Here is a 13,214-nt window from a genome sequence, read left to right as displayed (position 1 = left end):
TCTTGGAGAGCCCAGAATCCTTGCTGTACAAATTAGTCAGTTCATTTTTCACTTAATAATATAGGCACATACTAATCTCTATAATTGACACTCTAGACGCTGTTCTTATTTTACCAACATTTGCTTTTAAGAACTCTATCTCTAGTGCCATATGTTACCTTGACTATGTCTAACTTAAACAACGTTATTAAAAATCTCCAAAATGTTTTTATTAATTTCAATTTCAATCAAGAAACATCACATGGGTGCCATGCTTGTTTCTTTTCTTGGTCAACAAACGTTATCGATCATTCCAATCCACTCGTGTAATCATAAAGTAAGCATAGCAAAATCATCACACACGCAAACAGTAACAATATTCACAGACCAAAACATTAATCGTTAAACCTTCCATCCCAGCTGAAGAAGCTTCTGATCCACCTTCCCTTCTCCTTTTACTTGTCCCGGTGATGAACGACGTCCTTCCTTATTCTTTGACCTTCCTTTATCAGATTCACGCTTATAGTTTCCATTTATTTTGTTTGCAGAAACAGTACCTGAACTCGCTCGCAGAGTCTTCTCCCAATCAACCTTCTTTCCATTGAGACCAGACACTTGCTTCGTATCTTCTGATCTGTGACTGATCCACCAACGTCGATGATCCTTTTCAGTCGCTTCTTTCTTTGTCTCTTTGATTTCAACTTTGGTCTTCCCTTCCATTTTTATGCTGATGTTCACCTCAGAAAATGCTTTCCTTTTGTTATCTTCAGATGCTTCTTTCACCTGCCTCTCCTTCTGACGTTGATAGAGCCTGTGAAGTCTAAGAGAAAGATTGCAAATTCCGTCTTTAATCTCTTGTTCTAAGTCCCTTTCCACCTCCATTTCAAGCTCACTTCGTATCTTCAGCTCTTTCTCTGACAACGGCGCTCCCAGAGCGTGATTATTCTGAGCTTGAAAATGAAAACAATGGCAGATTAGAATATTAGTTTATGTTAAACCCATGGTAAACCCATACTCTTCTAAAGCAAATCAGGAAACTTAGGAAACAAGAAATGAACTCTTTGTACGTCAAGCATCGAGGTAAACCAAGCATTGTCATCGCGGTTAAAATCTGCAAAACCCAAATGATATTTTGTAATAAGCAAAGCCAACAAGAAATTATGAAATTTATCAGTAGAAGTAATTAATGAACCTTGAATCTCGGCCTGATCAGTGTATTTAACCAACTGGTTCATGCTGAGGTTGGTGCTCATTCTTGAACTGTGTAGCTGATCGATAAGGAGACATGTTTACATATTTATACATGAACATGGTGATTTGGACTGGGTGAGATGGGGCCTGTTACAAGTTGTAATGAACATGACACGACCTGGGGCAACTTAAGGAGAAGATGACAGTTAGCGATGGTAATTCAGTTGGCTCATGCAAAATTATAAGACAAAGTAGCCTTGCATGATTTAACATGTAAATGTAATTATCTGGGAAGGAATATTGGGAACGCATGAAAATGAAGGGATACTTGAAACGAGATGCTTATATATACTATTTTTCTTTTGAAAAAAAAATGCTTTGCGTGTAAGGAAATGGGGTTGGGTTGGCCTTAAAGCACAATCAAGAAATAGGGCATACTTGATTTGGGGTGTGTGTGTGTGTCTCTTTTTCAATGGATGATATTTTTATTTTGAGTGAGACCCTCCTTCTCCAGTTATATTTAGGCTCGTGGGACAATTCGGATCCTCAGTTTTACAACTGCTAAAAGATTATAAGTGAAAAAAAAAACATTAAAGTCATGTACAATAATTAATTAGATCTTTTGTATTATTCAGTTTTTTCAATTGTATAGCTGTTAATTTATTCAATTTTCTTGTTGGCAATATTGTTTCCTTCTTAATTTAGATATAATTGTGTATATCTAACAAGAAAAATCATTTTGCTCGAAAAAGATTGTCATTAATTAATGTTGACAAGAACATCGAGCTCGCGGACGTGCAAGCAGCATTGCTTTTCGTTGTTTCATTATTGCTATTTTATTGAATGATCGTATACAAATTTATGACATACTAACTTTTCAAAATAATTAGGAAATTCATTATTTAATTAGTCCCTAGAGTTAACCTTGACTTTCAATTAAATTGTCCCAATACTTTATTTTGCTCGAACCCATCCTTACACATTTCAAACTTTGCAAATTAGTCCCTGTCAATTGTCAAGTGCTCATTGCCCGAATAGGCCCAATCCGGCTCTACTACTAGGCCATTTATGGAGGGTTCAAGGCTTCCTGAAGCTTCTCCCCACTCGTTTTTAGTCTAAAAGCAGACAAGCCAGGATTAATTTATTTGAGGAAATAAAATCCATGATGAATTCTGGACATCATTTGCCACGTGTAACGAGAGCCAGTTTTAATCTTTCATAACCCATTATTTTTTTAATCTCAATTTCTCTTCAGAAATGGAAGCAGTCATCTGCTAGAGTCGGTATTGGTTAATAGAGTAGCTCGATAATTATTGTCTTCTCTAATGTCGTCTTTAATGGTGAACAAATCCCACCACAAAGCTTCAAGAGAATACCCCTAATGGTACGACTATGGCGCAGCATAATAGGGGGACACATCATTTATACCAGGCAATGAAAATGATATTAACCTAAAAAAATTAAACAAGAGGATTTATAGATCATTTTACTCGAGATATGCATTTCACTCAACATATGATCAGCCATTTATAAGTAAAATTCTATCTAATGTATGACTTTTTATGTCAAGTCAAATTCACTCACATTTAACATCTTAACACATCTATAAATAAACTTATAGTCTTTCGTATTCAAACATTCTTGTTGACATAGATAGACTTGAATTAAGATGAACATGATAAAATATTAAAAAAAAAATCCTTCACTTGAAGGATTGTAAACCAATCCCAAACTATAGGATGAAACAATGAACCCCAGGCTTATGGAGTAAGATCACAATGAGAAAATAATCTCCTTGTATCTTTATTATATTTATTCATACTGTTAAGAATGAGAAGCGATTGCCCAAAAACGGAGGAAAGGAGAGACGGACAAGAGCAGTGGAAGAACGCTACATCTTAATTTAAAACCTCAATGCTTAAGTTTATGGGTTCTTCCTTTTTACTGTATACTCCGTCTAGTCCTATTTATAAATTATTTTTACCAATCTAATCAATATCAATACAACAAAATTGTAAAAAATAACATTTAGTAAAATTATAAATATAACTCTCAAAAAGTAAATAAACTATATAATATCATTTTTATCTCTCTCTCTCTGACTTTTTAAAGGTAATTTAAACATTTTATTTGAAATAAAATATCACTATTAATCTAATAACTTATAAAGTGGACCACTTTACATTTCTAGAAGGTGACTAATAAAGTGGATTGGATGAAGTATTAGTTATTAAGTCCAACTTTATCTGATGTGAGACTTCTCACATCATCTTATGTCCACTGACTAAGTCCTTTTTTTTTTAAGGCAAGCCCAATTTTCAGGCTTAAAATGGTGTGGCGCACACAAGTCCCTATTACAATCAAAGCTAGTCTCATTTTTAGGCTTCAAATGTGTGTACAATAATGGACTCACAGGTCCTGAGTAAAATGTAGCTTTGAGGAGGGACAAGCAAGAGTAGTTGAAGGACGTATATCTTAACTAAAAATCTTAATACTCAAATTTATAGATTCTTGAAAATTAAAGAGAAATTAAAGAGAAATATGTTATTTCCCATTAAAGTTTTTCGCTAAATAATTTCTTGAAAATGAAATTAAATTTTCTTACAAAATTTTTTGCTAATACAACTATTTAAAAAGGAATATATAAGGCTTCGTTAAATTTTCTCGCTAATCTAACTTTTTTTAATAGCGGGACTTGTCAAAATTTTTTTTTCATATACTTTTAAGTATATGAAAAAAAAATTTTGACAAGTCCCGCTATTAAAAAAAGTTAGATTAGCGAGAAAATTTAACGAAGCCTTATATATTCCTTTTTAAATAGTTGTATTAGCAAAAAATTTTGTAAGAAAATTTAATTTCATTTTCAAGAAATTATTTAGCGAAAAACTTTAATGGAAAATAACATATTTCTCTTTATAATTATTAAATCCAACTTTATATAACGTGAGACTTCTTATATTATCTTATCTCCAGCCAAACTTAGATAACCTAACACATACATATTGTGTAAGGAAAATAAAAGAAGAGAATCATTATTTGGAGACTCGTCAGACGCAGGGCCTGTACATCAGTGCTCAAATTCTTTGCAGATTCACATTATTTGTGTCGTGTTCTTGTTCCCATGCTAACCCAGTGGATAACTACAAGCGAATAATTATTCCATCAATGTACTGTTGTCAGATCAATTATATTATATTTTGAATCCCTTTTTTATTCTCTGTTTTTTTTTTTTGAAAAAAATGAATATTCTATATATTTGTGATGTTATTTGACAATATCCTGCGAATCATCAAGCGTATTCATGCCAAGCGGTTTACATGGAAGATGTCACTCTAGTTAGTTTTGTAACATGTCCCCAACCCATAACTGCACCAGGAAAAAAAAAACATTTGTGAATTAAACTTCGAAAAAAATGTCGCCTTTTTAATTTGATTTGAATAATTAAAAAAAGCGACATAAAATGATAAAAGTACGAGGGGTTGTGAGGGAATATGCTTGTGCCTCAGTTTCTGCATCGTATCAATAAAAAGAGGCCAGAAAGAAGACGAGAGTAATCAAAAGCACTGATCTTTTTCTGGGCATATAAGAATCATCTTTTTCCATCTTCATTCTTCTGCTCTCTGCTCTTTCTCTCCCTCCAGTCCTGCGCAGTACAAAGCTTGCTTCCTTCTTTTGTGCCTTTTAATTTCATGAGTCAAACCTCTCTCTTTCTCTCTCTCTCTCTCTCTCCATCAATAATCAATTCAACTCATCTGTGGCTCAACCAAATCAACAATCAATCCTGATGCTTCTCATTTTTGTCCTTTCTCTGCACGACCCTTTCAGAACCCTCACATATACTATCCATCCATAATGAACTGTGTTCAGAACAATCAATTCTTAACATGGAGTATCGCGTTTAGTTTATGAGAAAGCAGTATGTAAGAGCGAAAACCTAATCTTTTTAGATGTTAAAAAACACAAGATGATGACGAGCATGTGTATGAGATGAGAGGGGGGAGAGAGGGGCTTCGTCACTCCATTGACTCAAAGCTGTAAAACTTTCAACAACCTCAGTCAGTGTTGGCAGTACACTGTTCTGTCCCCATTACCTAACGCTGCTCACATGCATTTAGCATACACAGAGCGAGAGACTCGGACCAGAAATACTGACACCATTATAAAGGAAAATCAACCTTATTCTCCATCTTATTTCTCTCCCTTTCTTGAGATTTCTCTGCATCAAAATCAAACTCCATCCATCCAGATCCAAGTATAATTCTTTCTGGTTATTCTCTTACCAATTCTTGATGTGCTGTTTGTTTTTATATTACGATTTTGAGTTGAAGACAACTTGAATTCTGCCTTCGTACAAAGTGAGTGGATTTGAGTATATGAGAACGAGACTCGACCAATCATGTTATACTTCTTCTTTTTGAATTAAAGGCCACGAAAAAATCTACGCAAGAGACAACAAAATCAAGTCATATGAGAATTTAAAAAAAATTTACACCTTAAAGATGGATCATAAAAAAGCTTGGAATCAAAAGTATCATGGGATGATTGATAGGCAAGCCAATTGGTATATCTAATAGCTGCCCTATAAATATAGTAAAAAGTGGCATTCTAATTCTGCATATCGAATAATCTCTTATCCTCGTGAGTGTATTGTAATAAAGAACATGATTTTGAGAGAACTTAAATTATTTTGAATAAGTGCTATAGAGCTTCAACTCAGGCAATGCTTATCGTTCCTTACAAATTATTGTCTTTGGTGATTAAGAAACACTTTTGTTCATGTTTCAACTTTGTCCATAATCTCGTCAGAAACAGACATGTTGATTCGTCTTTAATTTTTAAGCTATGAGGAGTGTGAAAACAAAATTTATATTCGCCACCGAAGAGAATATGAATGAAAATACACATTAATCAAGAAGGGTCCTTAATTTGTCTCTTCATCAACACTGCAAGTTTAGGGATTTTGATTAGGTAAGTGGTATAAGTCCACTCACATAATAAGTATTTTAATTATAGTCATTAGATTTTATCAGTGCTTAAAAATTACACGACAAATCAATTTTTACTATAGTGAAAACACACCTTACATATGTCATTCCCTCCAAAAATTTAAAACCTAGTACTTTTTAAATATTATATGACAAAATCTCTTATAATTATTTGATTAAATTGAATGGTTATTATGGTGCCACATGAGACACTTATTAAATGAATGAACTTAAGTCACTTGCCAAATTCAAATATGAAGTTTAGATACTTATTTTCAATTTTTAGCTAAGCCATGTGTCTATGGTAGTAGATGGGAACATAATCACAAATATAATTAGTAAAACAAATAAAGTATGAGCTGATCAAACGGGATTTTATTAGTTTATAATTTGGAGGATTAATTATGATTTTAGAATTTCAAGGGAATTGTCAGTTCCCACTTGTGGTAGTTCTTCATGCATATGCGATGCATATCCGGGTATTGGGATCCATTATATGTATATTTTGTACAATGTCATTAGTTATTATGGTTTTGATTACGATTAATCAATCTGACCATGCTTAGCTGTTTAGCTTATTTTAATTTTTTTTAAATATCTGATTATTATTTATGGCCAAAAAAATACTCTTTTCGTTTAAAAATATAAGGCATTTTTTAAAGAGTTAGATATTTAAAAATATAAGACATTTTTAATCTTTGAAGTGTAATCATTGTCCTTTTTTAAAGCTACCTCTATTAATTAATAATTTTATATTTATTGTAGGGTGTTTTATAGAGATAAATATAAAAAGATAGAATTAATTAGGTAACTATTTTATTAAAAAGTAAAATTTAATTAAAAATATTTTTTTTTTTTTTAATGAAGGGAGCATTCTGTTTCATTATTGTAGTTGTTATTTTGCCATAAAACAGTTGCATTGCCGTGCAGAGATTAGAATATAAATAACTATGCATGCTTTATGCAGTATGCACAGTGTACTTTTTTCTAATAAAATATACTTAAAAGAGCAAAGTTATAATAAAAACCTCTTTTAAAACATAGGAGTTTGACTGGTCAATCACTCAAAACAAAGAGCTGGAGGAGGGCCACGTAGCCTTCTTGCTTCGCTCAGAACCTGTGGGTCCTATACTAGTGGTTTCCAATCCCTATATCCTTTCTAGTGCTGACCGAGTGTGCATAATCAAGTTTCATTTTCATTTTCATTTTCATTTATTTGTGGCAATATTTTCATTTTCATTTTTATTGCATGCAAGATGCAGGACTACATTGAATATGAAATTTTTTAAATTATGCTCCCTCTATTTAAACTAATAAGATATTTTTTGAAGAGTTGAATGTTAAAAAATATAAAGTATTTTTAGTTTTCTAAGATATAATCATCTTTTTTTCAAAAATATCTCTATTAATAATGACTTTATATTTATTATAGGATATTTAATATGAGTAAATAAAAAAATATGATTAGTTTAAAAATAGGTAACTATTTATTGAGAAGTAAGATTCAATTAAAAATATTTTATATTTTTTAATGAAGGGAATACTATTATTCCTCTATTAAGAAAAACTTGATAACATTATCTTTATATGAATCTCACACTTCATACTTAACCCCAACCTTAAAAAACATATATAATTTATAAATAAAATATAACTTTGAATCTCTATATTTTACTCAAATTTTATTATTAATTCTTACACTTTTTTTGATTGTTTAGATCTTAATATTTTTATTTTTTAGTGTTTTAAACCCTTTCATAAATAAATTAACAAAGTGTAAGGACCTAAAATAAAAAATAAAAGATGGAGATGTAAAACCAAAAAAAAAAATATAAAAATTAATAGAAAAATGCGAGCAAAATATAAAGGCTTAAAATCATATTTTTTTAATTTATTTGAATCTCATTCTTTAAATTTCAAAAAATTGTAGCTTTTCCAAACACATGTCTGAAACCGAAAAGCAAGCGCGCATTTGTTTTAACTACCCATTTTCCTCGAAAAGCAAATTGCACTATTCTTGTTAATATAACTAAACTAACCTTTCATTTGTTTTTGTTTATATGTTCAACATACTCTCCATTTGTTTCAAAAGTAAAATCATCTGTCTCTGAGAAATAAATTACAACATCACTTTAAAATTTAAAATTAGCTTGCTAATTTTATTATTCATTAATAATACAATCTTAAACTGACTGAACACAAATTTCTCATGACCAAACTATTTGTTAGATTGCCCCAACAAATGTGAATATGTGCAATCATATTGGAATTTAAAACTTCTAGTTTATGAAGAAATTTTTTTATTATAACTGATGTATTTATGTTTACCATAAAACACATAAAAACATCAACAAAAATTACCTCCATATATTCCTTCTCTTCCTCCTGAAATGAAATTACAGCCCAATAATAACAATATGACGATAATGATAATACTAACAGATTTTCACTAAATAGCAACTTCATAGTTGTCATGCTGGCCTTCAACAACACATTGATTCATCAAAATTGCCTTCATCATCCACACCTCCAAACCATTTTTAGCTGTTTATGAATCTGATTATGAATAGGTAGTAACTTATCTTGTTCATGCTGCAAGCATGATACCTACTAAATTTCTCTTACTCACCCAAAACACACTCTTGTTTCCCACTAGTGTGTCAGAGGGGGATACCCTTTAATTCCAAGGCCACACCAAACTCCCACTCAACCAAACTAATAATTCAACTTTGGTGAATGAAGAAACTTTCATTTTATGACTTGAAAGTCCCATCAGAAGAAGGTCTGTCTGATCTGGTCCTCTTAGCATTACAAGTATCGTGTGAAGAGTTTTGATATGACCCAACAGTTAATTCATCACTTTTGTAGCTCAAGCATGCAGCATCCAGCACCCCGTCTGGGCTTTGGGGCACCAATGGCATCAAGTTTCTGCTCAAACTTGCAGAAACACTCATCAAGGACAAATCTCTTATCAGTTCAAGACACTTGAGGACTCTCTGCAACCAGAAAACACAATGGAATTCAAGATACAGGACAATTCAGTATTCATCTAAGGAGGGTCATGCCACAGACACACGCATAATTATTTACTTTCCCAGAGAAAAAGTAAATTTGTCGTTTTATTCTGTTTGTTGTGTGGGAACCACCGAGTTTACCTTTTCCTCCATCATTAACCCAGAGATGACCTTGTCAATCTCGATTGTTTGCAGTTCCTTTGTAACAGAAATGGCCACTGCTGCAGCAATTTCAGATGGCATGAAATCCAAGAAGTCAATACCTGCATTGATTTCCCAACGAGCACTGTTTAAACCCATTACTCTTCAAGAACAGAAATCTACAAAAGGCCAAGATATTGAAATAGAATTTAGGAGATACCCCTAACTGTGCCAACTACGAGCTGTATTGATCTTGAAATGGATGAATTACTTGGATGCTTCCCAGTTGTGAGTTTACTGAGGAAGTAGTCTATGAAGGAACAAGGAGTTAAAGCCTGCATTTTCCATCTCAATGTGCTTAACACTAGTAGCTCCATTCTTTCAATGGTTTTTGCTTCAAATACAAACTTTGGTTCTCCAACCTACCCATTTCAAGTATCATTAGGAAAATTAGAGGCAAGGACAAAGAAAAAAGGCTATAACCATCTTAAGAAATAACATGATTGTTCACCTGTAAATCTACTAAGAGAGGTACTTCAATTTCCTCCATTTTAGCTGCCAATGACAAACAAGCCACAGCTAGCAATTGCACGGTCCAAGATTTTTCTCTCTAAATAGACCAAGAGAATAGAGCAGCAAAACCAAATAGAAAGACATTAGACCATCAGAAAGAAATCACACCAACAAAAGAAGTAAACAAGACAAAGAATGCTTAGCTTAGGCATTGGATCTTACAGGCAACTCATATAATGATAGGAAGCGATCCAAGTAGTTCATAGATAGACAAAAGCTCAATGGACTAAAACCATAATAGGCATGTGCCTGTTAATCACACAACACAAATTAGAATTACCGAGAGAAGTGCCCAACCAATGGCAAGAAAAAGGATTTGATCAGTGTAACGACCAGAAATGAAGAAAGAAAATCACAGAAGTGAAAGAACAGACAAGCAAAGAAAGAAGGAAAATGCAAATCCAGTTTAGAATGTCGACAAGTTGCTGCAAGATCAGTTCAGGACTAGACACTAATACCACTGCCCCATCATCAATTTCGAGTTTTGCAAAACAGAGAAAATCACAGGAAAATTTAGCAGAATCCAATTGAAATCCAACCAGAAAGCTAGACATTGTAAATCGATTACTATTGGAGAAAACGAGACTTGAGAGCCGACTGTTTCCGATGAGATGAACTGCGTTAGAAGTAATTCATTTACAAGCTTAAGAGTCAATATAAACAAGAACATTGATCTTAAATCCTGTTCTCCGAATGAGAAGGGGAACATGGTGCAAGACAATTTCTAATGAATCAAAGAAGCATAAACCCACAATAACATTAGAAAAATTAACGAAACCGACCTTCAAAATCCAATCAAGAGCCGCTCTCCTAACACTCAACTCCAGGTCTCCACTACGCAGCCTCTCCAGGTAATCACTTCTGGGCAAATGCTCTTTCTCCCTCTTAACCATTAGCCTGACTCTTTCGTCACTCTGTATCGGAAAACACACGAAGGACCCGGATCCATGGCTATCCCAAGGTGGACTATGATGGCGTCCGCTATCGTTTTGTTGGTTAAAAGAAATTCCAAACTCATCCCCGGTATTACATTCGGAATTGTCAAAGCACGTATTACTGTTTTCCAAACACAGAAGGTTTGAAGTCGCAGGGTCCACGTTGTCTGCCATTGAAGGACCTTAAAATGCTGATAAAATCGAACGAAACCTCCTCATCAAATTAGTGTTCAGCAGAAGGATTGAAAGAAATTAACTTTATGGAGCATTACGAACAAAATGAGAAACCCAGATGAGCACTATAGAGGGGGAAAGAGAAGGAGAAAGTGTACAATGGCACAAAGTGTAAGGGATGGCAGGAGAGTAGTGAAGGAGGTGAGCTTTATGTAGAAGCCGACATGTGCCTTTTTTTAGGGTAAAAGAAGAGAGATGAAGGAAGCTGGTTGAGCATCCGTAGTTACAGAACCAAAAACGAAAGCAATAATGCCAAAAAGATTTTGCCGTTCTGGTGATTCCAAAAGTAAATGAATATTTGGTTGAAATTGGAATTGTCTAAGGAGAAAAATCATGTTAAGTGGGGGCATTCACCTTAAAACCATTTCAATTGGCTGAATTTCATCTTGATCATGTTAAGATGTGGCTCCTCTTGAATCAAAAACAATTAGATGGAACTTTATAAAATGGGATGAAAAAAAAATTCAGGATGAGATGGAACACGAAATTTATTCTCAAAACATCTTATCTTATTTTGAATATTATTTTTTATTTTAAAAATATATATTAAATATATTAGTATAATTTATATTCATATTAATTATAATTTTAATATATACAATTCTTATTTAAAATTAAATTTTTTTATATTAATAATTTTAATGACACAGAGTAAAAAGTACATGATAATATCTTTTTTTATAATTTATTATAGTACATGGTAATATTTTTTTATAAGTTATTAATTATATTAATGTAATTTATTCTTATATCTATTTATTTAATAATATTTATTTATATTGTATTTTTTACTTTTATTTTTAGAAGAGCAATTAATTTAGCATGTCTCAACTAAATAAAAATAATAATAACTTAATGTTATGCTTAGCTTATCTGTTGTTGTTATTCTTATAGCTTAAAGATTGCTTCTAATTGTTACCATAATATTATACACTAGTAGTTGTGATTGATATAACTCAACAATTAATTTTAAATTGTTGTGATTTATGTGCTCATATTATTTTAATTTTAAACTTAATAAATTATGCAATTTAAAATTTTAATAAATATTATTATCCAAACATTTCTTTTACATTGTTCGATTTATCGAGACTGCAAGATATCATAATCTTGTCTATGCCCCATCTTGATTCTTAATGAGGCGGGACACATGACAAAACTTTAATTTCACTTTTTTTTAAGACGGGACAAGAATATCCAAGTCCCGTGCCCTAATGTTAAGAAGGGACACCTCCCTTAACATCCCATTTTTTTAAATTTATTTTGTAATTTTTAATATGAAATAAATGACTTACTTAGGAACTTTTTTTTTTTTGGCCAAATACTTATCAACTAGTTCATCTTTTGGCAATGATCGTTTAAGCACGATGTCACATTTTTGTATATAAATGAATAAATTTATCTAAAAAAGATATAATAGATAAATCATCACGTCTATTGTAATTTTAATTTTGTCATGTTGTATTTAAATCAGAGCTAAGGCGTACATTGAATCAACATTAAAAAATAACTTCTGACATAAATCATATTACTAGCTATAAAACCTTGGTGCGTGTTTGCAGAATGAATAAACCCACCCTTTGTTTTTCCCCATTTTGAGTGATTGCAATGAAAAGTGTATTTGATTCATGTTGATGTTGTTAAAATGTGGGGTCTTTTTGTTAATAAAAAGGCCACGAAACGACCCAAGCGACGATATATTAAGTCATATCAGAGACATGGATCTTCCTGTAATTTAGGGAATCATTGAGGACATCAACGTCAAAATTATGACAATGAGCATGGCATGCAAGCTAATATGCACTAAGATTGCCTCTCTAAATGAACGAAATAGTCAAGAGTAATAGCCCAATCACTCATCATAAGATTCCTAATAATCACAATATAACTAAGTGACTCTAATCATGTTTACTGAGGATGATGAGCTTGATAGCTTCAGACGAGTCACAATAAACCTTAGCATTGAACGATCGAAAAATTGTTGTTTTAACTAAAAGTTATTTTCACATTATTTTAATTAAAACTACATTTTGACAAAAGTAACACGAAGCCAAACGCTTTCAATCTCATTTTCTCCCTCAGCATAAGAGGGCAATTGGATTTATTGTTACATATGTTTCTTGAATTTTATTTTATATATGTTGATGAAAAAATTGGCTAAT

The 13,214-nt window shown here is 32.3% G+C and overlaps 2 protein-coding genes across 3 annotated transcripts; both read right to left on the bottom strand.

The window, feature by feature from the left end:
• Window positions 1-184: 184 nt before the first annotated feature.
• On the bottom strand, window positions 185-1,311 carry LOC129321508 (uncharacterized). Of its 2 annotated transcripts, XM_054967284.1 has the most exons (3): window positions 1,172-1,311; window positions 1,047-1,090; window positions 185-924 (listed from the first exon to the last, which is right to left on the bottom strand). In XM_054967284.1, the coding sequence occupies exons 1-3, from the start codon at window positions 1,230-1,232 to the stop codon at window positions 382-384; spliced, it is 648 nt and encodes a 215-aa protein (XP_054823259.1). In that variant the 5' UTR covers window positions 1,233-1,311; the 3' UTR covers window positions 185-381. The 2 variants fall into 2 exon arrangements, with proteins under 2 accessions (XP_054823259.1, XP_054823260.1); XM_054967285.1 differs by lacking the exon at window positions 1,047-1,090 and having other exon boundaries at window positions 185-929; window positions 1,172-1,298.
• A 7,312-nt stretch (window positions 1,312-8,623) lies between these two features.
• Window positions 8,624-11,273, bottom strand: LOC129323064 (cyclin-D4-1-like). The gene is made up of 6 exons (XM_054969612.1): window positions 10,666-11,273; window positions 10,046-10,132; window positions 9,822-9,920; window positions 9,531-9,732; window positions 9,311-9,432; window positions 8,624-9,151 (listed from the first exon to the last, which is right to left on the bottom strand). Exons 1-6 carry the CDS (start codon window positions 10,990-10,992, stop codon window positions 8,909-8,911), a joined length of 1,080 nt encoding a protein of 359 aa, XP_054825587.1. The 5' UTR covers window positions 10,993-11,273; the 3' UTR covers window positions 8,624-8,908.
• Between the last annotated feature and the right edge of the window lie 1,941 nt (window positions 11,274-13,214).

This window comes from Prosopis cineraria, unplaced genomic scaffold (assembly GCF_029017545.1).
Source record: "Prosopis cineraria cultivar Desert tree isolate PC_DT_omini unplaced genomic scaffold, ASM2901754v1 PC10, whole genome shotgun sequence".
NCBI lineage: Eukaryota > Viridiplantae > Streptophyta > Magnoliopsida > Fabales > Fabaceae > Prosopis > Prosopis cineraria.
The sequence above is the reverse complement of the archived record's forward strand: the minus strand, read 5'-3'. Positions and strand labels throughout refer to the sequence as shown.